Source organism: Haliaeetus albicilla, chromosome 1 (assembly GCF_947461875.1).
Source record: "Haliaeetus albicilla chromosome 1, bHalAlb1.1, whole genome shotgun sequence".
NCBI lineage: Eukaryota > Metazoa > Chordata > Aves > Accipitriformes > Accipitridae > Haliaeetus > Haliaeetus albicilla.
This window is the reverse complement of record NC_091483.1, coordinates 51,659,989-51,687,286: the sequence shown is the minus strand read 5'-3', so window position 1 is coordinate 51,687,286 and position 27,298 is coordinate 51,659,989. Positions and strand designations below refer to the sequence as shown.

The 27,298-nt window shown below is 36.8% G+C and overlaps 1 protein-coding gene across 6 annotated transcripts in view; it reads left to right on the top strand.

Moving 5' to 3' along the window:
- Positions 1 to 25,871, top strand: part of SLC7A2 (solute carrier family 7 member 2) — a 66,948-nt gene extending 41,077 nt beyond the window's left edge. For 4 of the 6 annotated variants that reach the window (XM_069789192.1, XM_069789176.1, XM_069789199.1 and 1 more), the window contains exons 2-12: positions 3,708 to 4,098; positions 5,356 to 5,511; positions 8,334 to 8,499; positions 9,062 to 9,198; positions 9,886 to 10,108; positions 12,619 to 12,758; positions 16,392 to 16,494; positions 17,700 to 17,905; positions 18,208 to 18,374; positions 19,329 to 19,437; positions 20,039 to 23,375. In XM_069789192.1, the coding sequence (XP_069645293.1) occupies positions 3,723 to 4,098; positions 5,356 to 5,511; positions 8,334 to 8,499; positions 9,062 to 9,198; positions 9,886 to 10,108; positions 12,619 to 12,758; positions 16,392 to 16,494; positions 17,700 to 17,905; positions 18,208 to 18,374; positions 19,329 to 19,437; positions 20,039 to 20,226 (1,971 nt within the window). In that variant the 5' untranslated portion in view covers positions 3,708 to 3,722 and the 3' untranslated portion in view covers positions 20,227 to 23,375. Of the gene's footprint in view, positions 1 to 3,707; positions 4,099 to 5,355; positions 5,512 to 8,333; positions 8,500 to 9,061; positions 9,199 to 9,885; positions 10,109 to 12,618; positions 12,759 to 13,165; positions 13,303 to 16,391; positions 16,495 to 17,699; positions 17,906 to 18,207; positions 18,375 to 19,328; positions 19,438 to 20,038 lie in introns of all 6 variants that reach the window. The other 2 variants (XR_011325769.1, XM_069789213.1) reach the window with 2 other exon arrangements.
- Positions 25,872 to 27,298: the final 1,427 nt, after the last annotated feature.

Here is a 27,298-nt window from a genome sequence, read left to right as displayed (position 1 = left end):
GGGGAAATACCTGTGCTTATTCAAGTACTCTGACAAATACCATGACTGCCCATTAGACAGTCATGGAAGCTTTTGGGGTTTTTCCCCCCCTATGTTAGATAGATCTCTCCAATTCCTTTCCTGTCTAAATTAAGTCCTCCTGTCCTGCCTGTCTCTTTGTTGCATGCAGTTGGAAGGGGTAAAACTGTGGATGACATTGCGATTCTTTCTAGGAATGTGTTCAAGGAAGGAGGAGGCTTGAATATGGGCTGAACATTGGTCCTCAAGTCTAAGGCAGTTGAACTGGGGCCTCCGTTTTTCGGAGGACTGTTGGAGGCATATTGCGTGTTATAGAGTAATCTGTAGCTAAAGAAAAACTTAGTCCAAAAGTGACTTCAGAAGTGCAGTGACCCAGGGCATGCAGAGCCAGAGAGCTGCCACCTCAGTTGTACACAGCCAAAGGAACATGCCAAGGTCAGTGACAAATGGACTTCATGGGTGTTTGCTTGTGACAAATGTCTCTCTAAAGTAGACTTCACTGAAGTGGAGCCTAGAACAGGTTTGAAAGCATGGCAGAAGCAACAGGTTGGGTGTGCTCCTCACCTTCATTAGAAATAACTGCACACTGTTAGTGAGTGCAAGGGCATTTTCCTTTTTGGTTTCTTATCACTAATTCCCTATGCTTAAACTCTGTATAAGCTCAGGATTCAATCTTTGCTCTGCTTAAACTGCATGAACAACTCAGCCCACCCTGACGGATTGCACTTTCAGGCTACATGCCTAATGCTGCTGTTCAAAGGCAGGCAGGTATGCAAGTCTGCTCTAAGAAACATAGAAGAGGTGCCTCAGAGATGCCTCAGAAGCACTGTGAGCTTTGTCAGCAGCAGAGCATTAGGAGAGCTCACTTGCTTCTTGATTGCTTACTCAATATATTACCCCAAATCCCATTTCCCAAGCTGTCAAGTGTGCCTCCCCAGGAAGGCTCAGAGAAGAGGCAGCGCTCATCAGCTGTGCAGGACCTTCAGCAGGGGCCCGGGCCAGTGCTGATGGAACTCATGGCAGCAGAGGTGAAGAGGAAGCAGAGGCCACAACCGTCTGCTGGGGTGAGGCAGGCTTAGACTGCAGCGGGGAAAGAAGGAAGTAAAAAGGAGCAATTAGGAAAATACTGAGACCTGCTGGTCAAAAAGTAGGGGAGAGCATTTTTTCCCGTGTTCACTTACCCTGCTTCATGTTGCTCTCTGTCCCAAAGCTCAACAGAAAAGGAAACCCTGAGGTTTGCCCAATCATGCCGGTGCAGGAGTAAGACCCTTTTAAAGTGTGTGGTTGCAGTCGGTGTAAGCTTATCTAGGACAATGCTGCCACCAAAAGGTACACCCAGCTGTTACCTTCTTTGTTTCTTTAGGTTAGTTTTTGAGTGTGAGACGTGCTCAGCCACAGTGTTAGGATAAACCATGCTTGTGAGTCAGCACACATCAGCACTGAGTCAGAGCCCAGGTTGTTCTCTTGCAGTGGGTCTGTGTTGAAGGATCTGTCTTACAAGGGACACCTCAGAAAAAGGTTACACTTGTCAGTGATTTCTGAAGACACTTTGCCACCACTTACCTATGTCATTTGGTCCTGTGTGGAGGCCAAATACCCTCACGAGCTCATCAGTTCTTCCTGCTGCACCTTCCTACCAAGCATGAAGTGATCAGTACCGGAGTCTTGGGATGGCTTGGCCAAATCTGAAAGGGAGCCATGTCTGAGGTACAACGCTGCACTTGGTACACAGCAACAGAAGTTGTGAAGCAGTGTTCAGACATTATTATACATATCTGCATAGTAAGTATAGGAAACTAGTATAGTAAGTACAGTAAGATGTTCTGGATTGCAGTGCTCGTCGTAAAAGGATGTGTGTTCAAGTCCATGTTAGGATGGGTATACCTAAAAAGACACATTTCTCATGCGTATGAGATTATTTTTTTTTTTCTCTACAGACACAAAGTTTGTATCTTGAAGTTGGTTTTGGTTGTGCTCCAGTTTTTAAAGGCTAAAGAAAGGGTGAGTTTGAGTCAGAACTGGTGTTTCATCTTACTGGCTTGTGGCTAGCAAGAACCAGCCTCCTGTCCTCTCCACAAGAATCAGAGAAAGCAGAAGCAGAAAAAAACCTCCTATTTTGTCACAAGGATTCCTTCTTAGCAAAGAAAACCATAGTATCACCCAGCTGGCCACTGCAATAGATGGCTTTACAACCTTCAGGACTTCTTGTCCCAAATTGCAAAGAGCAGAACAATCTGAGATGCCCTTTGAATAACAAAAGTCTTGGAAACTTTTTAGTGTTCTGAGAACAATGTCTGCCAGAGTATTTTCCCTGTTAATGAAATACCAAATGAACTGTCATTTGGCGGATGGGGGAAATAATTCCTTAAAATAATGCCACATTTCTGCAACAGTGGAATTGCTAAGGTGAAGGGCATGAAGTCACAAGAGCATTGCTGCCATGGGCTACAGCCTAAAGAGGATATTAATATCACATCCTAAGTGATTGCTGTAGCTTTGGAAAAAGACATAGTGGCCTTGGGAATACTTGTCAATACCACCCAGGATAGACAAACCTGGCTTTGGAGGAGTGGAGTGCCTCAGGCCCGAAGAAAGGCTGCTTTTACTGAAGAGTTCAGGAGCTACAGCAGGGGATTTTGCCTGAACAGTTCAATGTTGATTCCCCTTGGAAGAGCTTATGGATCTCTTCTGTCTGCTGACGTGCACATCATTGTAGTTCTGAAGCTGATGTGTGAAATCTCCTCAGTGGATGAAATCTACATACCGTGGGCAGATACTTGTCTCTGGGAGTCTGCCGGGCTGAAAGGACTGCCTAATTGCAGCAGAGCTTTGGAAACTTGCCTGTCTTGCCTCCTTCCACTGTCCTGGGGCAGCTATCACCTTTCTAATGGGCATTAAGCATCACTGCCGAGAGCTGTTCAATTTCATTCACTATCCTTTATCAAATTCCCTTTCCTTGAAAGGGAGTGGAGAGCTTTTTTTTTTTTTTTTTAAATGCTCTTTGAATACAGAAATGGCATGTCTGAGTGTACTTGGGGAGCTATTACAGGAATAGGGAGAAAATGTTTCTGCACAGAGATATCTTTTTCATACCTAAGGGGATTTTTTTTTCAAGCAGTCTCATATCAGGATGGCAGTTTTCTTGCTTCTGACTCTGTTCTAGGATCAAACACTGTTGAGTGAGCTATCCATCTTGATGCAAAGTCATTGCTGTTAGAGGATTGAACTCTTGTGAGTAGAAATGCCCTTTACTGGTTGAGGAAACTGATAGAGACTGGAGAGGAATCTACCAGCAAAATATCTTGTCTAAATGAAAAAAGATTCTCAGTTCCCAGGAGGGTTCCACTTAACAAATCATGAGCAGAGAATAGACATTTTTGGTATGAGCTGCAAAGACGAACATCAGTTTGGGGAGATGGCAGATGGTATCGCTTAATTCTTACCAAACTCTCAGTCATCAACAATACAATTCAAACAAATAGGTAAAGAAAGGCAGAGCTTGCACATTAATGCTGCCTCTTTGAGATATTATTTAAAAGCACATGCCAGCTAATTTAATGTCACAGAAGAGTGTAAATATATTAATTAGTAGGTGTGATTAAAGTTCTTTATGCAAATATGGTTTTTCATTGTTTTTCACCAGTGTCTATGCTACCTTTTACGTACCTTAATTATTTCTTTTATTTCAGAGCTCTACATCCACCATGTTGCCCTGTGGACCAGCTTTGTCCTTTGTTCGGTGTCTGGTGCGGAAGAAGAATGTCAATGGTGAAAGTCTTGAGGACTCCAAGTTGTGCCGATGCTTATCAACGGTGGACCTTATAGCCCTGGGAGTAGGAAGTACCCTTGGTGCTGGCGTTTATGTCCTTGCTGGAGAAGTAGCCAAATCGGATTCTGGACCTAGCATCGTTGTTTCTTTCCTCATTGCTGCGCTGGCATCTGTGATGGCAGGTCTCTGCTACGCTGAGTTTGGTGCTCGTGTTCCCAAGACTGGTTCTGCATATTTGTATACTTACGTAACTGTTGGTGAACTGTGGGCTTTTATCACTGGTTGGAACCTCATTTTATCCTATGTTATAGGTAAGCTTAAGAACAAACACAGGTCTCAAGGGTTTCTGCGACAGCAGATATAAGATACAGATTTGAGTCTGTCTTTCTTTTCTGTCTCTATACTTAGCTACTATTGCTTTTTACATCTGCTGAGATGAAATAACCAAAGTAATTTGATTAGGTTATTTCCTCCTGTGCATCACCATTGGAAACAGTTTTTTTTGCAAGATGCTTTTGTAAACAGCGTGTCTTCAGCAGCAAGAACTGCATACCTTGTATGAAAATTGTGTCAGACAATTCAGTGATGATGCATAAGAATAAATTTCTTTTGCTGGTTTTGGCCAGCAAGAATAATTTCAGTAAAAGCAATAAACATTTTTTTTTCTGTATATACACAGCAAGGACATTTACAGGGACCCCATCACTATAGTATCTCGCTTCAAGAAAATCATGACGTTTAAGTACTAACTTGTTCCTATAGCCTCATGCTAATTAAATAGTGTCCTATCTCGTAATCCCATAAAATACAAAGTTGACCAGGTCTGAATAAAATCAATGCTTATGTGGCAGATATTCAAATAACTATTTCAGTGCTTTAGCAGAGATGACATTTTTTGATTCAAAAACGTTTTCTCCAAGAGGTATGTGTTCCAAGTGCCCATTATATTGTGTATAAGCATGCCTAACTGTATATGTATACCTAACTACAGGACTGTTGACAAAATCACTACAAAATCAATATGCCCAAGCATTGTATTGAAGTGTATTTCATGATAGGAGAGTTGTAAAAGTAAGGTTGCATTTAGCTGTGGCCACGTGCATTCTTTACCAGAGGAAAGTATTAATCTTAAATACTAACACTAGCAACATAAATCTTGAGAGTGTTTTTTTTGCTTTACTTGCAGGTGGACAAACTTTCCTTCATGTTCTTTTTTAAACTGCTTTCTTACATTGCTTTATATTGTTTAACATATACCATATTGTAACTTTAGAAATAAGTGTCTTCCAGAATGACATCAGGTATAAATGATACAGAAATAATTTCTGCAATATTTTGGGAATAAATAAAGTACAACTTTGTATATTTTAGTTGTAGAATAATATGTTACCATTTAACTATGTAGAAAAACTCTAAAATGTTAAAATTCCTCAGCAAAACAAAATCACTGTTTTAACACAAGCTCTGCTTCTTTAAATGCAAGTAGCAACATGGTTAGTTTTATTTCTTTTTCAGTAGAAGTAACTGTATCCCATTGTACATCCTAAACATGCATGTATTTTATGAAGGTACATCAAGTGTAGCAAGAGCCTGGAGTGGTACCTTTGATGAACTTCTTGGAAAACAGATTGGTCATTTCTTCAGAACCTACTTCAAAATGAATTACTCTGGGCTAGCAGAGTATCCTGACTTCTTTGCTGTATTCCTTATATTACTTTTATCAGGTAAGACAATATATGGCTTCATTTATGCTGGTTGTGATGTCAGAGTGTTTCTTACAGACAAAAATGCTAAAGTGTAGTTTGTGTTTTACCAGAAATACCTTAATAATGTTTAAGAAGTCCAGATGCGCATTTGTGTATTGACACAATGACTCTGGGAATTAAATGTATATAATGAAATTTTCATGTGTACCCTCTACTTTTGTTGAAGCTGAGACATGAAATAATCACTTGTCAGTACTTTTTTATAAAACCCATAATACAGATCGGTGATAATAGGAAAATTATACAGTTCTGTGTGGTTTTTATGGTTTTATCACTGGTAAATGCTTTCAGAGGGACACTGAAACTCTGTAGTTTGGTGATGTGACTTGTCTCCTTAAATCACACACTGTGCATATAGTGGGTATTTGTAAGGTTTTTTTTTCCCTCTAAATTGTTAACTTATTTGGTATAAAATAACTTTCCCCTTTTTAAGTCTTCAAAAGAGTTGTTTAGCCTAGAACTTGTTTGAGCTAAAGGGCACTCCAAGGTACTGGCATGGCCCAGCAGACCAATTTGAAATCTGAGTAAACCTTTCATGTCTGCTCCACTCCGTTCTGTTTCTTTTTCATCATTCCTTATGTATCATGTTTTTAAATCACAAAAATTGACACCAACTGTCTGCTTTTTGAGGAATCAGAAAGCTCAGAAATACTGCAACTTATTTGCATGTTCGCATTTAACAATTGCTCTCTACAAGGAAATGTTCTTACTGCCACCAGGCATGAAGGAAGCAGTGTTTTCTAAAGTGTATAGTTTGTTTTCAGCCAATACATTTCAGTATTCAGTAGAGGTCTTACCCATATCTCAAATATTTGTCATGTTCAGTCTGTCTTTAGATCAAACAAAAGCAGGAGCTTTTATTCTCTGAAAGTGAAACTAAGTTATATGGGTATAACCTCCTCTTCTGTTATTCTGTTATGAGTGGCTTTTTTGGACTCGGTACCTAGGAAAATGTTTCTGTTCAACTCCTAATGCTAGAATGAGTGACCAGTGCATCTGAAGCTTTTGTTAGGCCTCTGGACATAGCAAGATGAGTTCCCACACTTAGGAAGATCAGGGAGTTTGCTAGACAAGGTTTAGTCCAGCATCCTGCCATGTTTGTGGCTCAGAGTTGCTTATAGGACCAACTCAGACCCTTATGTCTTCAGGAGGGATGGGAATGAATTTGGTATGTAGCTGGAACAAACCTTTCAGTTTCACCTCTTCCGAAGGAAGGAGGAAAAAAATAACATTTTGAAAAGCAGAACACTGAAACTCACAAACCGAACTATAAAATGCTAGTATAGATGCTGCCACCTTTTTTGTTTTGTCCTCTGCCACTGCTGCTTCCTAACATAAGAAGTAGAGATTCTTGATAGAAGAGGACATGTTTCTCCTGTGGTTCACCTCTGCTCCTGAGTTTTCATTTATATCCTGTCTTTTCACCCCCACCATCATTCCTTCTTCACTTCTCTTCTGCTCGTGCTGCAAATTATCCCTCCAGGTCTCTGTAGTAAGCAGCCAAACCACCAGTAAATGAACTGGGTGGAATTCACCGCTGCTGAGAGGAGGGGCAGTGGGGATGGCTCAGGACTGTGTAGGCTGAGCATGATACAGTAATTGGATTCTGAGCTGCGCAAAGCTGAATCATAGGAGTAGCAGATGATGTTTTACAGAAAATGTTATGTGCTAAGCACAAGGGAAAGCACACAGAAATCTGGTTTGGGGATTTTTTTTTTCTTACAGAAAGGACTTTAAAAAAATGTATACGCTCTGTTTCATACTGTATTAGACTGATTGAGACACTACCTTCTTGGGAAAAATTGAGCTAAAGAAAGCATACACCTATTTCCAATAAAAATGCCATTGGTGAAGAAAACTCGAGCTGCTCATATGATAAATTCTGTGTTGTGATAAGAGAGCAAATGTCTCATTAACAGAGTCAGAAATCTTTTAGACATTATCTTGAGAGGCTTAAAATTTTCAGACTTAATCTCTAAATAATGAGGGAAAGCATGTATGTGATATTAGTGGAAATGCTTAGAGTGCAAAGAACCTGTGGAGGCTTTCCCATTGTATTTAATTTTTCCTGATCTGCTCACTGCCTGCTCTTCCATTAAACTGTTAGTACACTTACAGTTGTTACAAATCTACTGACACAGTAGGATCCTGATGGAATAACTTTCAGATTGTTTAAATGTACTACTCTGCAACCTCAGGCGTGCATATTTTGTATCAGACTGTTCTCTAGAATCTCTATGAATCAGTGTTTATGAACAGGAGGCATGCATTTCTTTTAAAGGTTTTATTAATGAGCTAGGAAATGGGACTTTTACTCTGTGATGGATATGTCCTGAAAAACTTAGAGTGAACAGATTACATTATTATCTAATAATTTTGCTTATTTTATTAATCTAATGAGTAATTGTCCTATAAGGAATAGATTCTACCAATCTGTTTTTACTAGGCATAGAATTCTTGTACCTATTTTTGCTCCATCGCATAAAATAGAGATATGAATTGGAATCTTAGAAAAGCAGTAAGTAACAATTGCTCAAAATACTTTTAAATACTCAAAGAATACAATTAAAGAAGCTTTCTGGTTTGTGGTTTCCAATACATTTGCCTACTGCCATGCTGTCAAAGAGTCTAGGAAATTTGTGATACTGCTTTTTAGAAGTATAAAATATAGTACTGTTTTTTTAGTATTATTCATAGTACTTGCATGTATATCTTCTATAAAATGTAATTTTATTAATTTAAGGGATCATTCACATCTATAAAATATTTTTCTTTTATAGGTCTTTTATCTTTTGGAGTAAAAGAATCTGCATGGGTGAACAAAATTTTCACTGCTATTAACATCTTGGTCCTGCTCTTCGTTATGATTTCTGGTTTTGTGAAAGGAGATGCTGGCAACTGGAAAATAAGTGAAGAGTATCTCATAAACCTTACTGCAGAAACAGAGTAATTTTTATTTTTTTAAAATCAATTTCCTTGCTCATATTCCAAACAATTTTCTGTTATACTTGCTTTAGTGGTATTGCAGGTAATATCTCAACTAATAGCTCTGTTGCTGGGAATGATAAACTTTTTATTCCCTTAAAAATATATTTTATTTTCTTGTTTGTAGTTTCCTTTAAAAAATCATCTTATTTCAATACTGTTGTCTGTAGCCATTTCAGAGGTTACTGGCTTCTCGTCCTTAAGCCATGTATTAACTGCAGTATGTGAGTATGACTGCAAGAGTTGCCTACACCATTAGTGTTTTAATGTGTTTTGCCATAAACTGCAAAGTGAGTAAGATGATAGTTACTCAATTCTGGTATTCTTCCATTTACTGTAATTTTTGTCTTTCTTAGGAGCTTTGACATAAAAATGTCTTCTCATGCAGTTTTGTAAAGCAGAACTCTGTCTTGACAAGAGCATTTTAACATGTTTTTCCAGAGTGGTAGGGGAGGAAGATGCATGTGTTTGTTCTACCAATAATAAATAAGTTTTTTTTCTGCTGTATTTTTGTTCTTTATAGGAATTGCTCATCCTGTGAGAATGTGACAAGTATATACGGGAGTGGTGGCTTTATGCCATATGGTTTCACAGGAACATTGGCTGGTGCTGCAACCTGTTTTTATGCTTTTGTAGGATTTGACTGCATTGCAACAACTGGTATAGTACCTATATGTGTGTGTATATACATATAAGTATATATGTATAACATGGGGTTTTTGTAAAAAGAAACCAAACCCACAAACATAACAATCTGTCTACTGTTGTTCTTCCTTTGCTTTCTCCTAAACTTCCTTCAGTCCATGTAGAATGAGCCTGAGTTCATTCCTGAATGTGGCTATCGTTCTGGGAGGGAGGAGGAGTTTTTACTTATTTTATTCCTGTTCTAAAGAAATTAATTGTTGCTTTCTAAGTCTGGGAAGTGCTTACTATACAATTTTTTTCTGCCCAAATCATATTAATCACCTGCTCACTTTTAGAGTTTTCTGAGATGAGGTATCTCTCCTAAAGGCTGGCTTGTATATGGCTGATAGGAAACGAGTACATTGAACTTATAAACTGTAGGTAAATAATTAGAAATTATGGGCTTTGAGTACTCTAAATACAGAATGTATTTTATGTTCTGTAGTTTACCTCTATTTTTTTTAGTGCTATTTCTGGCAACAAAATACTGAGTTTTGTTCTGTGTCACTGTGCTTATTTTATACAGATTTTTAAAACTTTTATTACAAATATGATTCCCATAGCTTAGATTAATAAATGATTTGTATTTGATGTTATCTTTTAAAGCTGAAGGTAGAAATGAGTAAGAATTTTTGGTGGGTTATTTTTTTTTCCTTTTTTCAGGAGAAGAGGTCAAGAATCCTCAGAAAGCCATACCCATAGGAATTGTGGTGTCCCTGCTTGTCTGTTTCATGGCCTATTTTGGGGTTTCAGCTGCACTGACACTTATGATGCCATACTATCTACTAGATGAGAAAAGTCCTCTGCCAGTAGCATTCGAATATGTTGGATGGGGTCCTGCGAAATATGTTGTAGCAGTAGGATCCCTCTGTGCTTTGTCTACAAGGTAAAGACATTGAAAAACTAATTTTATTGGGAAAAGCTGATGGATAATATATGACATTTAAATATATGTTCATGCATTCATTTTGAAGGCTCAGTTCATGCAAAGGATTAGCAATAAGCATTATAAGCATGTTTTAGACTTAAGCAGGTCTTGATCACAGTAGGTGCATTAATTTAAGTTCCTTTTTTAAACTATACTGTTATTGAAGTCTACCTCTTCGGTTTACTACCCAAAAGTTTTTTTTTATTAAAATAAGCATTTTCAGACATACAACCTCAAAGTTGTCTTTATTAACTGATAAAATAAACCTTACCCATTTTGTCCTTTCTTGCTGTCCACTCCCAATGACTCAGCAGCTTTATGGGCTCTGTGTATTTGCAGGCAAAATTGAAGAGATGATTAACTAGCTCCACTCCTCATCTTCGTTGCCTGTCTCTGTTTTCCTCCAGTAGCCAGTCTGTCTTCTGACATCATCCTGTGGTTTCTGTGTGGGTATTGAGCTATAGATTATAGCTGTGAAAATATTATAATTTATTCCCCTTTGTGAAACTGTGGATGTAACCTTAATGTGTTATTTTGATTAAAAAGATATGGGAGGTCATGAGATATATTAATATGTTATCATACGTACTACACCCCTGTTGTAATGTGGTATAAATACTTTCATAGAACTGAAAATTGCTTGATACTTGAATTTAGGGATAGAAAAATGCTGATGCCAATCTTCTACCTGAAGTCATTTACATGAGCTTCAGTGGTAAGAATGCTGGCTGCCTTTCCACAAAGGAAAACGACATGTCTGTTGAAGCACTAATGCTGACAGCACTCTGAGATAACCCTGTAAGCATTAGCCTGAAGATGAGCACGCTGATTGTGGACAGTGGTTTAAAGGAAAGGAATACTTTGTTGTAGGAGGGGATGGAAAAAGGAATGACATTAAAAGAATTGTTGGGCTGACTGAATAATGTCATAGTTACACAGTTCATTCTGGGATTATAGTTATTTTCTATCTAGTTGTCATGGTCCCCTCAGTTTGGAGGGTTTTACTGAATTTTTCCTCTATATTGATAAATAGTAAAAGTGATCTATAAGCAGAAACTAGATTAAATACATTAATACTGGAAAACAAAATTAACTGAGATGGTAAAACGCTTTTGCAGAAATTTGAACTGTTGGTCTTTTTTTCCAGTGTGTTCTGAAGAATTGTATTTACTTATACAGAGAGGTTAATCTTTCAGTGTATTGACTGATGTCAGTTTAGAACAAAACAAAGGAAATTATATTTCATATTCCTCAGTTTAGAGGTATAATTAAGAAAAGAAGTTGGGATCATTGCTTTTGGTCCATATAGTTACCTCTTATTATGTTATGTCATGAATTGTTTCCTCAGGGTAAAGATGCTTGTTAATATTTCTGTTATTTGTGAATGTACTTAAAGAGGGGTAGGACAAATAAATTTTACAAAGCCACAACAGCAAAAAATTTGGCAGTGGATTTTAACAGTACCCTTATTTGAAAAATCAATTGTCACCCTTATTCAGGAAACATTCTTTTTTGGAAGGGACATTCATATATCAAAATCAGTTCATGCGCAATGAAACTTCTCATGTGTGTTTAACCTTAACACTTGTGTCTCACGAGCATTACTGGAGGTACATAGCATCTGTGGTATGTAATAGCTGTGCCTTCTGTAAGTGACACAGTCGATTCCCTAAAGTAAGAAAGGCAACCATTCACCTGGTTAAAAACTAGTGTGCTTGCTGCAGAGGTTATACTGGCTATGATTTTGCCTTTTGTCTTTTCAATGTTTTTGGTTGTCTTAATTACAATTATTTCGCTTTGAGGGAAAGAAACCACCTAATTAAAGAAGTATGTTTCAAAAGAGCTTCGAGTTATCAAGAGTTTAAAAGCTTTCTGTGTTCTGCTAATAACAAATCTAAATTAATTAGCTTTGCTTCTTCCAAAAAAAGAAACGATCTTAATGAAGCTTGGCTAGAGGTGCTTTAATTGAAAGAAATAATGTGCCCAAGTATAACTATATGGTGCTTACTTTGAATTACTGTTAATCAGCAGCCTCACATGGAAAAGTAGAGTGTAAGAGATGCTGCTAATGCTTATTGATTTGCTGCTGCTGACTGACAGACTTTCTCCAGGAATACTAAAGCTTAATTGCATAGTTAGTGTGACCTGGAACATGTTCCTGGTCCACTAATACCCAAGAACTACAGTGATGGCAAGAGTTACTTTGCTAATCTGAATTGTCTCTGATGAAGCAATTCTATTACCTATGTTAATTAAAAGAAAGAAAAAAGCAATCGACTTTACAGGGAAAAAAAAATTCTCTTTGTGTCTGATCTGTAGTATCTTGGGCTGTGGGGCTTTCTGGTTTTGTCTTACAATCATAAATTTTGTTTCTATACATGCCATTAATTAACATTTTTTTTCTTGTCCATGATACAACTCTGCATGAACTGTGTTTGCCATGTTGCATGTGTTTGCTTTTTACTCAGTCTTCTTGGATCCATTTTCCCAATGCCACGTGTAATCTATGCTATGGCGAAGGATGGGTTGCTTTTCAAATGTCTAGCTCAAATCAGTTCCAAAACGAAGACCCCACTAGTTGCTACTCTATCGTCTGGTGCAGTAGCAGGTGAGACTAAGAGTTGATCCTTGTAAAGAAAAGTGCACTGCTAAGCACATTGCATATATGGAAATAAACCACTGTTGTGCAGCTTTGATTTGCTTTGGACTGAAATGATCAAATCTGATTGTTGCCAGGTAAAGTAGGCTACCAGTAAAACTTTTCTCTACCACAGATTTTGTATGCATTGGTTAATCTCAAGTGCTTTCAAAGCCCAGGTCAAAACAAACAACAACCTAAAACCAAGAACATCAGTCAACCAAACAAAAAACCAAGAGCAGCAACACAGAGCCTAAACCAAAACTATACCTAAACCCATTAACTCTTCCAAGCTTTCTTTTTGTGTAGTTGGGTTTATCAGTAAAGCATTGTGCTTTTAATAACCTGTATTTGAACTATACATTTTTCTGTTCTAGTCTTCTCGGCTCTATGTTCCCTTTGCCCCGAATTCTGTTTGCCATGGCACGCGATGGTTTACTCTTTAGTTTTCTTGCCAAAGTGAGTAAGAGGCAGGCACCAGTTTCTGCCACCTTGACAGCAGGGGTCATCTCTGGTAAGCTCTCAAAGCCCGTGTTACTTAAAACTGAGATTTAAACACTCTATGCACGTGCATGGTACTTTATATTTTTGAAAAGGGCTGCTTGTTAATTTCCCTTGCATGTACAATGGGAATAAAATTACTGAGTAATCAAAGGGTGTAAGAACTCCAGATCATGCCAATCATGGTGGTGGTGATGTCCTTAATGTCACAGAATTAAATTTTTTTTTTTTTAGTTTTTTTTTTTTTAATATTGGCCTCTTGTATGGTGAATAAGCTTGTTATTTAATCTGGGTCCCTTAGGCTGATGCTCTACTTACAAGGTTTCCTTATCTGAAATCTATAAATTTATCACATCTATAAGGGGGGAAAATAATTGTCATGGTTTTTTATTATAAGACATGAGAAAAAAATTGTACATTCGCAGCAGGATCAACTTTTGTGTAAAATACAAAGATTTTAAAATTTTCTTCTAAAGAAAATGATTCTGGTTTTGTATAGGCTTACAAAATTGTGGTAAACTGTTTCACTTTTGTCCATACTTCTCGCAGATGTACATGTACCTATGCCCAAATTTCATTGTCATTTCAGTGGGATGTCTAATTACCCAGGAAAACTGGAAGCTCTAGAAGTATTTAACTCAAAGGCAAATAAATAAACCTTAAAAGTAATTCAAATCTGAAATACATGCCTTATAACATTTAGCAACCCGGGCTAAAATTGATATCAAATAAGAGGTTCCAAACTGAGACTAAAATATTATTATTTATAGTCAGGGTCATCCTCAGATGCCACAAGACTGGAACTGCCCACACCGGGTACTTGATAATAATGTGGGAAGGCACAGTCACTGCCTGGATAGTTCCCACATGAAGCATTATCAGTTATTAATCAGTTCCCTTTTCTTTGGACAGAGTACAAATAAATTGCTTAGAATTACTTTTGTTGTTTTGACTTTACATTATTTGAATTTATAACATTCACTTATTCCCCTAAAACAATTTGGAAGTGCAGTTATGTAGGATGAAATGAACATCTTTATCTGAAATCACAGTAATGATGAGGAGAAAGAAAACCATATTACCCAGCTGGTAAACTGACTGATATAGTTATACAGCCCTGATTATAGCTACGCAGCAGCCGTCACTTGGACTGCTTTTAGACAGTTTGGGGAGTTTGGTGTGTCAACAACTTACCTGAAGACAGCTGGTATTTTTAAAAAGATGCATATTTGGTAACTTGTGGTCATGAATAGTTTTGCCAGAATAGTTATGGATGTATGCAACAGCTTATATTATCTGACTTTTCTGTTCATTCATAGCATGGACAGTTTCATAGCTTTAAGAAACGTTAAGGCAATTAGATGTTCTGCCCCTTAATTAAAGTTACCAGGCCAAGACTACAGCGGAGGCAACTGTCACATGCTATTACTGTGACTTACCTTTTCACAGGTAGTAATCATGATTGCAAAACTGCACATAGCGAAACGTTTTGGTGTCAGTCCAAGGTTTCACCATGAATTATCTAACGTTGTTTCTTGGAGTAGAATGAAGAGAGGTGGAAAAGTGATGCTGTGTCTTTTTTTCTTAGTCGGAAACTTACAGGCATTTTTCAGTTCGGGTCTAATGTAAAAGAATATTCTGGGCTACAAAGTAGCCTTTCAAAGCTAGGATTAAAAATTAAATACAGACACTGTACATGAGGTTATAGTAGGTCTGTTCTTCGTCAGCTTTGCTTACCTATGCTCTTTTGAGCGTGCAAAGCGGTGAGGTATTCAGAAATCTACCCCGTAAACGACCTCTTGGATTTTGGAACATCCACCATCATTAAAGAAAACAAGACGGTATTCCTTCCTTCATTGGAAAAGGAGACTCACAGATGAAATAAAACTTCTGCAACACAGCAGTCTTGTTCTCAGCAAATCACATTTTGCTTTTTCCTTCAGGATCAAATACCAGGGAAATGTGTGTTTGTGTGTTTGTGCACTTATACACCTGCCTACAAATATATTAACAAGGACGTAACATAAATATTATATATAAGTATTTCTGAATATAGAACAATTTGTTTGTGCATATACATACAGTTTATAAAGGTTATGTTTAATAGTTTCTTTTGATGTTGGGAATACTGATGATTCAAAACATTAAGTATTTTTAGATTCTTTCTGCATCTCAATAATGTTTTTATTTTAAGAGGTTCTTTGACCACATATATTTCACATCAGTTAGCATTAGCCTTTCATTTAGTGGTGGCTTGTGCTAATTTCTTTATAAACTCTGTGCGTCTGTGTGCAAACAGCATAGACAAAAAAAGACATTCCAGAATCTCCGAAAGAATGTGGCATTAGCTTTTATAAACTCAAAGACTGCTATAATTACTCTCAGTATCATGGAATTTTCTGTGTCTGATTTCAGTGATCTTAAGAATATTAATTCTTGTGAGATTTTGATGGCCTCTCCTGAAAGCCACTTAATGTTTTTTTGTAAGATAATAACTTTTAAAAACCCCACAAAACTATTTTATTTGAGACAACTCCTGAAAGTCCTCTTTACATTGAGCTCTTTCTCTGCTCAGCAGAAATTTTACATACCGGTGACCTACTGGGTGTGATAATTTTTCCCCAGTTTTGCAGTGGGATCCATCCTCTCAGCTTTGGTGAGATTCTGTTGAAGGATCTGAACCTTAATCTGTAAAAATGTATTTTTAATGTGGCCCCAATTCAACAAGCTGTGTGTGCAAATACTTATGTCCAAATAAATCCAATACTAATCGCTTGATTATGCAGCATGACTGTATGGCTCATCAGTGCATATCTATATCAATGAGATTCCCAACTGTAGGGAATTAGGTTTGGGAATGTTGATGATGACTTAAAACATGTGTTTTTAAGGATTACCGTGATTTCATTCATATTGCTGTCAGTAGAACAATGTAAAGTTACACTGTGGACAGATTTTAAAATCTTATTTCTTAATATTTTTTAATATTGATCTTAGCACTTACGGTTGGACTCGATGAGCTTAAAGGTCTTTTCCAACCTAAACAATTCTATGATTCTATGTCAGCCTCATACAAATTTTGTGTTTTCTTTTCTTTTTTAGCTATAATGGCATTTCTGTTTGACCTAAAGGCTTTAGTGGACATGATGTCTATAGGTACACTTCTTGCTTATTCACTTGTGGCAACCTGTGTCCTTATTCTTAGGTGAGTCAAAAACATCCTTTGTATTCTACTGTGGTTTATTGTGTGTTGGTCAGTATATAAACAGAAGTGACATTTACAGGGTATGTTTTTTGCTAGATAGCTAAATTTTTAAAAATTAGCTGTATGCATATAACTGACTACTAAGAAGTGTGACTCATCAAAGAAAAAAATGATATATTGTCATGTCACTATAGCAGTTAGTCAAGTCAAAGCTTCATATGAAATCTAGGCACCTTTTATTTTCCAGATGTATCGGTCCAAGCATTGGTCCCAAAGGTACTAGATGTAAGCTTGTGTACGATGAATCAGTGAATGATATTTTGATATGAATACAATCTGGGCTGTACATCAGGCCTATTACATTGTGGGGGCTATAGGTGAAAGGGGTAGATTAGGTAGTTCACAGGATGAACAAGTTCAGATAGTTTCTTTGTATTACCCTACTCAGAAACATAAAACCAGGCAAGTGTTTCAAGATGTGGCAGCCCTAGAAGAGAGTGCAAATATTACCTCTCAATGAGTGAGATTATAAATACCTGTCAGTAAACTCTGGTATCTGTTCTATTTGTAAAGCTGTGGAATAATACTGCTATATTGGTAGCTACAGCTCACTTTATTATGTATTGCTCTTTTTAACTTAAAAAGTCCATCTTTACTACTTAAGGCTAAGTAATTAACTTTGAAAAGTGTAACAGCTTAAATTCAGCTCAAATTCATTGTTGCAATAATTTACACTTTAAAAGAGAAGACTATTTTATCCCATAAGACATATTTTAAATAAGTCACTTTTAAAAACACACTTAAATTCTAACAAAGCAGATGTAAAATTTGAGTTTATGCCAGTTAGTAGGCCTCTTACAGTATGGGAAGCAAGTCAGAAAGAAGGTCCCCTATCCTTTCCCTGCCATTGACCACCAGACCCTGTTCCCTCTTTTTGTATGAGACTGCTCATTTATCTGACTCATTGGTGCATTCACGTAGCTTAAAAAACTGCCCCAAAAAATCCCCAAACAAACCCAGAAAAAAGATGAGTTGCCGTAGGTTTTTTTATGTATGATACTGACTAATAATACATGCTGTTGCAGTGCAGTTATAAATTGGGAAATTCTAAATCTCTACTGCAAAGAATTTAGTATTTGAATACATTCCTAGAGTCGTATTGCTTCACTTAATTTTTTTTATTATCCTGTTTGTTTTATGCATAGGTACCAACCCAGTTTAACCTATGAGCAACCAAAATATTCTCCAGAAAAAGCAGCTTTGGCTGCATCTGAAAGGGAATCTGCAGTAAGTGAATCACAGATAAATATGATACAAGAGAATCACTTCAGTCTTCAGGCCCTGATTAATCCATCCAGTTTACCTACTGAGCAGACTGCAACTACTGTTAACTTTTTAGTGGGTCTCTTAGGTAAGTATTCAGCTGTCCAAACTCATATAATGCATTAACATAAATAATGTAATTTTATTAAAGACAAAATTAAAAATCCAGTGATAACGTGCCTCCTTTCAGTCATAATTAATGTGTCATTCTGCAGAATGCTTTTATAATTCTTGATGCATCTAATCTGTAGTCTAGTATATTTGCCTTTAATTAAGAAACATTTTCATCATAACTGAAGACCTGCTATCATTCTTCTTAAAAGTCACTTCCTCTTCAATGCAGAAATAAGTGACTTCTTTCCTATTTCCATCATTTTGTTTTTCACACAGCTTGCTTGGTTTGTGGCTTGAGTGTCCTCACTACATACGGGATTAATTTCATTGCTAACTTGGAGCCCTGGAGTATTGGCCTTCTTGCTGTGTTGGTGGCATCCTTCATAGTCACCATTCTCCTCATCCAAAGGCAGCCTCAGAACCAGCAGAAAGTGGCCTTTATGGTGAATAACATATTCTCCGTGTTATTCTCTAATGAGAGGTTTGGATGGATTCTAACAAGTGGGAGAGGGGCAGAGAGAGAGAGAGATGGTCCTTTTTCAGGCAGTCTTTCTGCACTGCCACTATTGCAGGTTTTCTGGTGAAGGTAAGCACAGCGGATGGTCATGGCTGAATCATCAGCACCTGCAGTCCAGTTCAGATCTTCTCAGGACTAGACAAAGGGTTTTATTGCCCACAGACTGAATGTGTGACACGCATAATAGGAGCGTGGCTGCAGAAAAAGGCTGTATCACTGACGCTGGCGTGAATGGCTGCTAGTACAACTAGTGGATCTGACAGCACTGATCTTCCAGGTATTCCTTTAGGTGCATCCTCACAGTGCACATTGCTGAGACCCAAGTAATTTTAGACCTCAATTTAAGCACTTAGAAACTGGAAAACGATTCAGAACCTGATTAGTGTACAAATGCTTTGGACCACAATACAATTTGTACCTCCCAGAGTATAATCCTTTCATTTCGAGCTTTCACTTACATTTTAAGATCAGTTATTTAATGGAGTATTTAATGGAAATAATGAAGCATAGTGATGAAGGTCAAGGAATCTGGTGGTGCTGGGGGGGCATTTCAGAAAGAAGGGGTATATATATAAATATGTAGTATTTTTCAGCTGTAGATACAGGAATTCATGAGTATATGTTCAGCACAAACTGGAACAGTTTTTCTACACAGCCTTAGAGAATATGTATTAAACATAATGTATTGTAGAAGTTTAAGATATGTAAAAACTGGTGGTTAAACCCAGTGAAAAAGAAAATTTTACTATATTCCAGTAAATTATTTTTTTCAATTCCTTTTTAGTGATTAGATGTGTCACCTCTAGTTTGTGTTGTATAACTGAAGTGTGACATGCAAGAAACTGTATTAATTACAAATGTATTAAATATTTCCTTTTAGGTTCCACTGTTGCCATTTTTGCCATCATTCAGTATCCTGGTAAATATTTACTTGATGGTACAATTAAGTGGAGACACTTGGATCAGATTTAGCTTCTGGATGGCACTTGGTAGGTACTTCTGTTCATTTCAGTCATTTCTTATGTTAGGATTCATGAATCCCATCTCAGAACATTTGATTCTCTTCCTCTAAATATTTTAAAAAAAGTCTGCATTTTAATAAAAGTCAGCTGATATTTCTGATCAAAACAAGAGCATGCTTCAGAACCAGTATTTATATGCAGTCAAAATTGTAATTACAGTTTTGAGGTAATAGGAAGAATCAAAGTCATAAGACTAATTTCAATCAGCCACAATTTTTTTCCTAATAAATATAGCTAAAATTGTACAGAAACCTGTTTGTAACAGGTTTCTTCCCAGTATATCAGTCATTCTCCTTTAAGATATGGAAAATTTTATTAGTTCCATCTAGACATAAATTAGAGATAGTAGTTTCCATGACCTATTAGAGCATTTAATTATGCAAAAATGATGCACTGGAATTTCCATAGAAACAGGGAAGACCTAAAGCATGAGCTCTGATTAAGATACCTGAAGAAGAGACTTGTTTTGGAAAATATGTTCAGCCAGGAATTAATAACTAACTACTTTTTAAGGCACTACTTGCCTGAAAACCCTATTAACTTTTTTTTTTTTTTTTCCTTTTGGAAGGCTTCCTCATTTACTTTGCTTATGGCATCAGACACAGTCTTGAAGGTCATCGTAGTGATGGGGATGACGATTCTTGTTCAGAAAATAGTGGGTTGCAAGAAAAGAACCCTGTGGAAGAAGTGAATGAACCTGAAAATGCAAATGAAAGTGATCAATTTCTTGCACATGAGAGGACAAGTGAATGTTAATCTATGCAGACATACAAGTCTTTTAAACCTTTAATTGACATTTTACTTGCGGACTGAAATTTCAAAAGCTTTCTGCCGACATTGTGCCTTTTGAAAGTGTTTACTACAAGGCCTGGCTGATATTTTGGACAAGCTGCTAATCCATCTTCACCATTTCAGAACTGACAGCATGGACATTAATATTTAAATTATAAAGCAAACAAGAGAAGTACCCTTTGGCAAGCAAAAATTTGGATGCGTTGTTTGAACTGTCATCCAAATCACTGGCAATCACAAAATACAAAGAATTTTAGAACTGCCTGCAAGAACTTCTGAATATTTGACACTGCATTGTGAACACAAGTGCCTTTCGTACCTTCTCCTTATCTCGTTACGTGTTTTGGTCACAATCTAATAGGTCTCTTCTTTCTACAGAAGTAACTCTCACAGGAGATAAATTGCAGACAGGCCTGAGAAGTATTTGCAGAATGAATGGTAATTGTACAGATCTGATACTTTGCAAAAAGTGGAGGATCATATATTTATGTAAAAAGAAATAATTACTTACCTTTACTAATCAGTAGTCATGGAGATCTCAAGCAGTAAAGATACTTCAAAGACTTCTAGTCCCCCTGAATAGTATTCAAGATTTCTACTTATGTGAATTCCTTTCCTTTCAGAGATGCTGTGTGTATAAAATAATACTCCCAAGGGGAGTTATGTTGTTTTCTGCACAAGCATCTGGGAAATAACCTGTATTGACAGTGACATTTGCATGTGATTTAGCAAGTATTGTGCTTTTGATTTCAGAAGGGCCAGGATTTTATCCCTGACTACATAATTTGGTACTTACATACAGCAGTCATCAAATTTTCCTCCTTAATACTCACTTATTCCCCCTATACTTTCTTCTCCTTTATCATGTGCCAGAGCTGTTACTTCTGATATTAGTTGTTACACATTGCTTCTCCTCAGGCACAAAATCCCAGGCTTCTTTTCAGATGGAAGGGGAAGTTAAAAAAACAGAGGCCCAGGCTTTGGAAAAAATCCTCATCAAAACTGTTTCAGTGCTTTGCTAAGCCTGAAACATACGTTAGCACAGCAGTTTTTCGTGAGCCAAGCCTACACCCACAAATCTATTCATGTGGGTAGGATGTCCAAATGCTAATTTATGTTGTTGCAGCAGTGCTGGGTGAACAATTATTTTAAAGCTGTTGAAAATGGAAACTGTTCTTCTTTCAACATAAAAGTCATGTTACCTGTCAAAGGCACCCAGATATTTTAACACTTTCAGCAAGTAGTAGGCTCAAGTCCCATGCAGGATTCCACAAAATGAAGTTATTTTGCAAGAATGTATTTATAAAAATAACTTCTCTAAAGTAAGAACTGTCTTGGACTTTGTCATGGAGAGTTGCAATCTGTTGCCAGTACTAATCATTAGTATTAATCTCTGTTGTTAGATATAAAAACCTTAGATCCTGTGAGAGCTATGTTGGTTGACAGTGGAAAGCACCTTACTTTTTATAATAGCTGGAATTCTGGAATTTCACCAAAAAAAAAAAAAAGGAAAAGAAAAAAGAAAAAGAAACCAGTTAAGCTTCTTTTGTCTCTCTCTTGTTCTTTTTCACAGCAATAGGTTCACGCTTTTCAATCTTAAAACGACTTCTGTTGTTGTATGAGAGTAGTGTGCCTAAACGTTGAAGGGCAGAAGGAGAAGTGCTTCTTGATGGAGAACCCTGCAATGGGCTGGTATCCCACCGTGGAGCAGGTCCGAGGTTTACAGCCCGATGCCTTTCTTCTCAGCTTGAACTGGGAGGAGAGGGTCCTGCAGTGCTGGCAGCAGGGAGCGGATAGATGTGTGCTGTTGCAGCAGTGGCCTCTACTGGCTACTCAGAATTAGGAGTAGCAATCTGAAAGTACGAGAGGCATGCAATAGGTGAAACACCCATCTCCTAACTGAGGTTCCAGCATATACATCCTCTAACTGCAACTGCTGTTGTCCCAAGGACTGTTGTTCTAGTGAGTGGTGGTCCTTAAAAATGGATGGGACAGAGAGGATGAGGAGAAACTATAGGGTAGGTGGCAATTGGGTACTGTTTTTTAATATATCCTAATCCATCCAGAACTGATCATAAGTTATAGCCACTTCTTTCCACAATTCGTCATCGTTTTACAAATGCCATTAAAAAAAGACTCAAATCTCATCTTAGACTAGTGCAAGCAGATGATATGCTAAGTAGATATTTGGTTGATAGGAACGGATAGGAATTCTCAGGGCAGTTCTTAGAGCTATTGATAATTTTCAATACCTCTATTCAGTGAATGAAAGAGCTGTCTGTGTCAGTTGGATCTGCTGTTTTAATTGTAATTCTCAACTGGGGCCCATGGTTTTTTGCCAAAAATGACAAAAGAACGATATGTTCTTGTTTGAAATATTAGAAATTTAAGACTTTCCAGGCTCTTGAAAGGAATCCAAGGAAGTAATTTTTAGATACGTCAAAACAAAAATTTTATTTATAAGTAACCAAAAAATTGAGTAAATGAATGTATGTTCTGTTGTTTTTAACCCCACAAGTATTTGAAATAGAGAAGCTGATGCTTTTCCTCATCAGCTACAACTCTGTCACGAGCACGGCTTCTTCAGTGGTTATACTTTCAGAGGACATTCTTAACCTGTCTTGCCCAGTACTCTTAAATCCTCAGCTGAAAAAAGTGCCATTGCTGTGGGAGCAAGTCAGCAGTGCTCAGGTAAAGCTTTTGTGTGACGTCTTTACAAGCCTACAGTGAAAGAAAGCTCTTTTAAAATTCCTTACACATCTCAGTGTGTGGGAAGCAGAGACTTACTTTTTCCTATGGTTGCTGATGCTGCAGAGCAGGCGAGCCGGGCTCCCAAGATGCAAACTGCTGCTGTTCTGTGATGTGCAAGGAAGACCCCATTCCCTCCCAAGGCCATCATATAGAATGTATGTGTGCATGCCTGTCTATATCTGCATCTGTCTGACATTGGACCATAGTGATTTTGATGTACTGGTTAAAATAATTTCTATACTGCACTGGAATTTTCCTTTGAAGGGATACTGTCAATATAATAAACTTCTGACTAAAGCAAGTGCTAGCTAAGGCTTCTGGAGATAATTAAAGAAAATAAATTTTCTAGCTTATTTCCCTAATGGATGTGTCAGCACTTTGTGTATTGACAGTTTCCCCTTTCATTTGTATCAATATTTCTCCCCCCTTGTTAGAGAAATTAACTATATAAAAAACAAAGAATGTGCCTGTACAAATATTGCTAAGGGAGATGGGAGCAGCAGCAGCACAGGAACTATCCTCTTAACTAATGAGATACAAAATGAAATTAAAGGAAAGTCATTGGGTATTCTCGGCTGCTTCAACTGCGCAAAGCTTATTTATATGTGTGTATAGTTAAAGTCATTATTAGTCAGTGGCTGAGTAAGAACAGCACAAGCCAGAAGTAAGATATTTATGCTAATTTTGGTATGCATTTGTACATGCAGTCTTGAAATTCCAGATGTTTTAGTGGGACTTTGCAGGAGCAAAGGACATGCCATGATGGTCCTTACAAAGGAGCCATGTATGAAACAAATCTTGATTTTGTTCTCACATTTGCTGTATGTCTGTATTTGCCGAGAGAGCAGCTGAAAGCACAAGTCCAGTGGAATTAAATCATTGTTATTTTTTAACATAGCTGTTGATATTGTAAATTGTTCTGTGCAAATAATAATGGTGTTAATACCAAATATCTATTATTGGAGGTAGCTTATTGGTTTTTCTTCATTTGTAGAAAAAATCCTCCAAAAACTTTATTTGTATTGGTACATTCTAGATATGCCTTTAGATAGAGGAATTATTCTTATCTAGTTATATTTAAGAAAGCAAGCTAAAGCATATTTAAGGGAGAACAAGTAAATCCTTTTGTTCTGAGAGATAAGAGTTATAAAACATTTCTGTATAGTTCATGTTAACTAAAGTGATCTTGTGGTATTCCAGTCCTAATTCTGCAATAGGAAATTTTACGAGGTATCTTAGATTTCATTGTCTGTTATCCTGGATAAAACTATTCTGTTAATAATAGTATGCTTTTTCCTGCACAACAAATGCCAGTTAGATTCCTGAAATCTGTCATGTTATGTTTATGTTACCATGTGTTAAAGCCATTTATATTACCTGCTGTTAGAGAATTATCAGTAATAAATGTCAGTAGTTGTGATAGAGGGTTACTAATGTACTTACTTAGGAATTTAACTATGCCATCCAGAAACTTCAAATGATACAATGAATTTAGAGGCAAAACTTGGTAAAGCTTAAATGTATATTCTGCATTTTATTAGATGATAAATGTACAAGTCCAGCCACCTTTCCTTTAAAATTTATGCAAAGATATATATATTTTTAAGAAATAAAAGGCATACTGTTTTCATGGAGATTTTAGTAAGTGCCAATATCAGATGTGCCATAAGCATCCTGAGATACTGAAAGCTGAACAACTTGGGTGAAATCCATGACAGTGCAGGAAATCTGTGTGGGACTGTGCAATTGTTATAATCAGGTGTGATGCCTTTGACATTGAGGTGCATTTTGTACAGTAGGAATTTCATTCACATGATGGTTGGCGTGTGTTACTTGATTACATAAAAAAGAAATAAAAGCACCTTTTAATGCTCTTGGGCCCTAATTCTTCCTAGACTCGCCAGGAAGTTTGCACAAATTGCAGTATGCTCATTGAAAGCACTGAGATTACTCAGTCTTAGGCAAGCATTTATTTTACAGAAAGAGCAGGTGGTATTTCATATAGTGTAGGATCTTTGTATTTGTTTTTAATTTCCTGTACCTTTAGGATTTCTTTCTGGTATATGTTTTGAGGACCTCTGCATTTTTAATAGTTGGACCTTTCCAAAACTAAATAGAATGCCTTTACCATCTCCCGATCTGTTTTCCATTTGATTTCAGACAACAAACTCCTTAATGTCATCTAAGTTGAAGGATTTCTGTGCATAGACATGCATTACAAAGAACTATGTATATATATCATTATTTTTATCGTCAGCTGGACAAATTCTGTTGTCTTTGTATGTTTTCATTGAGCCTTGTGCCAGGTAAACTCCAGCTTCACCAGTACAAGTTTAGTTGGAGTCAGGACAAAGGATAAAGGATTTGAATGTTTAGGAGGGCTTTTTTCTTTTGTGTTTCCAGAAAGTAAGCACAAAATATGTGTTACATATCTTTAAAAATAGTTATGTGTGCATCATTTTAAAAAACATTAGTGTTCATATCCATTTTAACTTTTCTTTTTGTTCATATGTACATCGTAGTGATTATTTCTGTATTATATGCTGCTAGGCATTTAAAATGTAGATAGAATGATTATGATGCAGCTTAAACAACAAATTTGTATTTCTTTGAAGTGCTCTACCAAAATGAAAAGCCTTGAATTTTTATGAATGTAAAAATGCCTATATTTAAGAATATGGTGCTTGTTTTTTCACTTTTACAATAGAATTGCAATCAATGATATTTTTAGTTACCTTAGTTTCAAATTCTGATGGAAATGACATTGCTCTTCATTTACTGTAAAATGTGCTTCACAGGATAACAATTGTGCATTTGTTCTGTATTTTTTAAATAAAGCTGAATATCACTTGTATGTACTTCATACAACAGCTCTAACTTTAACCACCACTATAGTTTTAGTAAACACTAAAATAATATAGTTACTTAATAATCATTAGTGTGTCAGATATCTAATGTCATGACATTACACAAATCGTAACACACTTAAAATAAATAACATGATAACTCCTATGCATTTTATAGAGGGGAAAAAACAACCATGTTTTATGTTTAAACCTTTTATTTTTCCAGTGGTCTAGAGAAGGGGATAGTAGCAGCATTTGTTTCATACTTGCTTCCAAGCACTCAAGAAGTCACTGAAATAGAGAACACCACCCTTTGATTTGGGCATTTTGTCTTACAGTGCCAAACCAGAGATGATGGTAGGTTTGATTTCCAGAGGGAGTGAGTAGCCCTCGGCATTCATGGTGCTCAACTTTCTGAAGCACCAAGCCTTGTCCTGGCAGCATCCAGCCTCAGAATTGGATGGATAAACTCACTGTTGTCTCCTTTTTCCCTTTTGGGGAAAAAAAAACAAACCCAAACCAAGAAAACCCGCCCAAACGTCCTCAACTATGAATAGTACTATGGGTATATCAGGAGAATAAAAGCATGAATCTGGGCAATGGATAACAATAGCTTTGACGCTGAGAACCACATTCCCAGAGCAAGCTTATCATCTGTCACTGTTTTTAAAGACATTTGGGTGGTCATCTTTGTTCACAGACTGAAGAGTAGCTACAACTTTGGGTTTTTTTTCTGATGTATACTGCAAGTCTTTCATATAATTCTTTATAAAGTTTTCAAATTATTAATATAAGACTGATCTTGAAAACCTTGGTCCCTTGAAGCAGTGGAAATATGGCCAATGATTTAAATGAGGATAAGAGTCATTCTGCAAGTATCACATTTAAAACATTGACCTGAAAAGATGTATTTAAACTATCAGTTTACTCATGTGGAGAACTGGGGTCACTACATGTAGGTTTACATTAGTTCTCATGAAGAACTAAATGAAAATTTAAATAGTTTTTTCATGCACACCCATTTAAAACTAGGAAACTTAAAATTCATAAAATCACTTTCTTTCTTCATTGTATATATCTATACAGTAAAAAGGTATATGTCAGCCTAAATATATCTTAAAATTAATGCAGTCTGAGTGTTATTTCCAAGTGCTATTACCGTGTTTTCCAAAATACACTAATAATATTTGGAGCTCAGGACACCATTAGATCATTGACCTACCCCATGTATGAAAGGAAAAGGGAAATTTGACCTAGGAAGGCACGTAAGAATTGCAACTAGCAGTTTTGCAGATGGTAGGAAAAAATCCACTCTTCATCAGAAGGAGCTGTGAATATTTCCAATGCAAATGTGCAGTTTATATTACACATCTTTTTTGAGTTACCTCCAAGATTCATCTTCCTTAAAACAAAGACTGATAACCTTTTCAGAATATAAT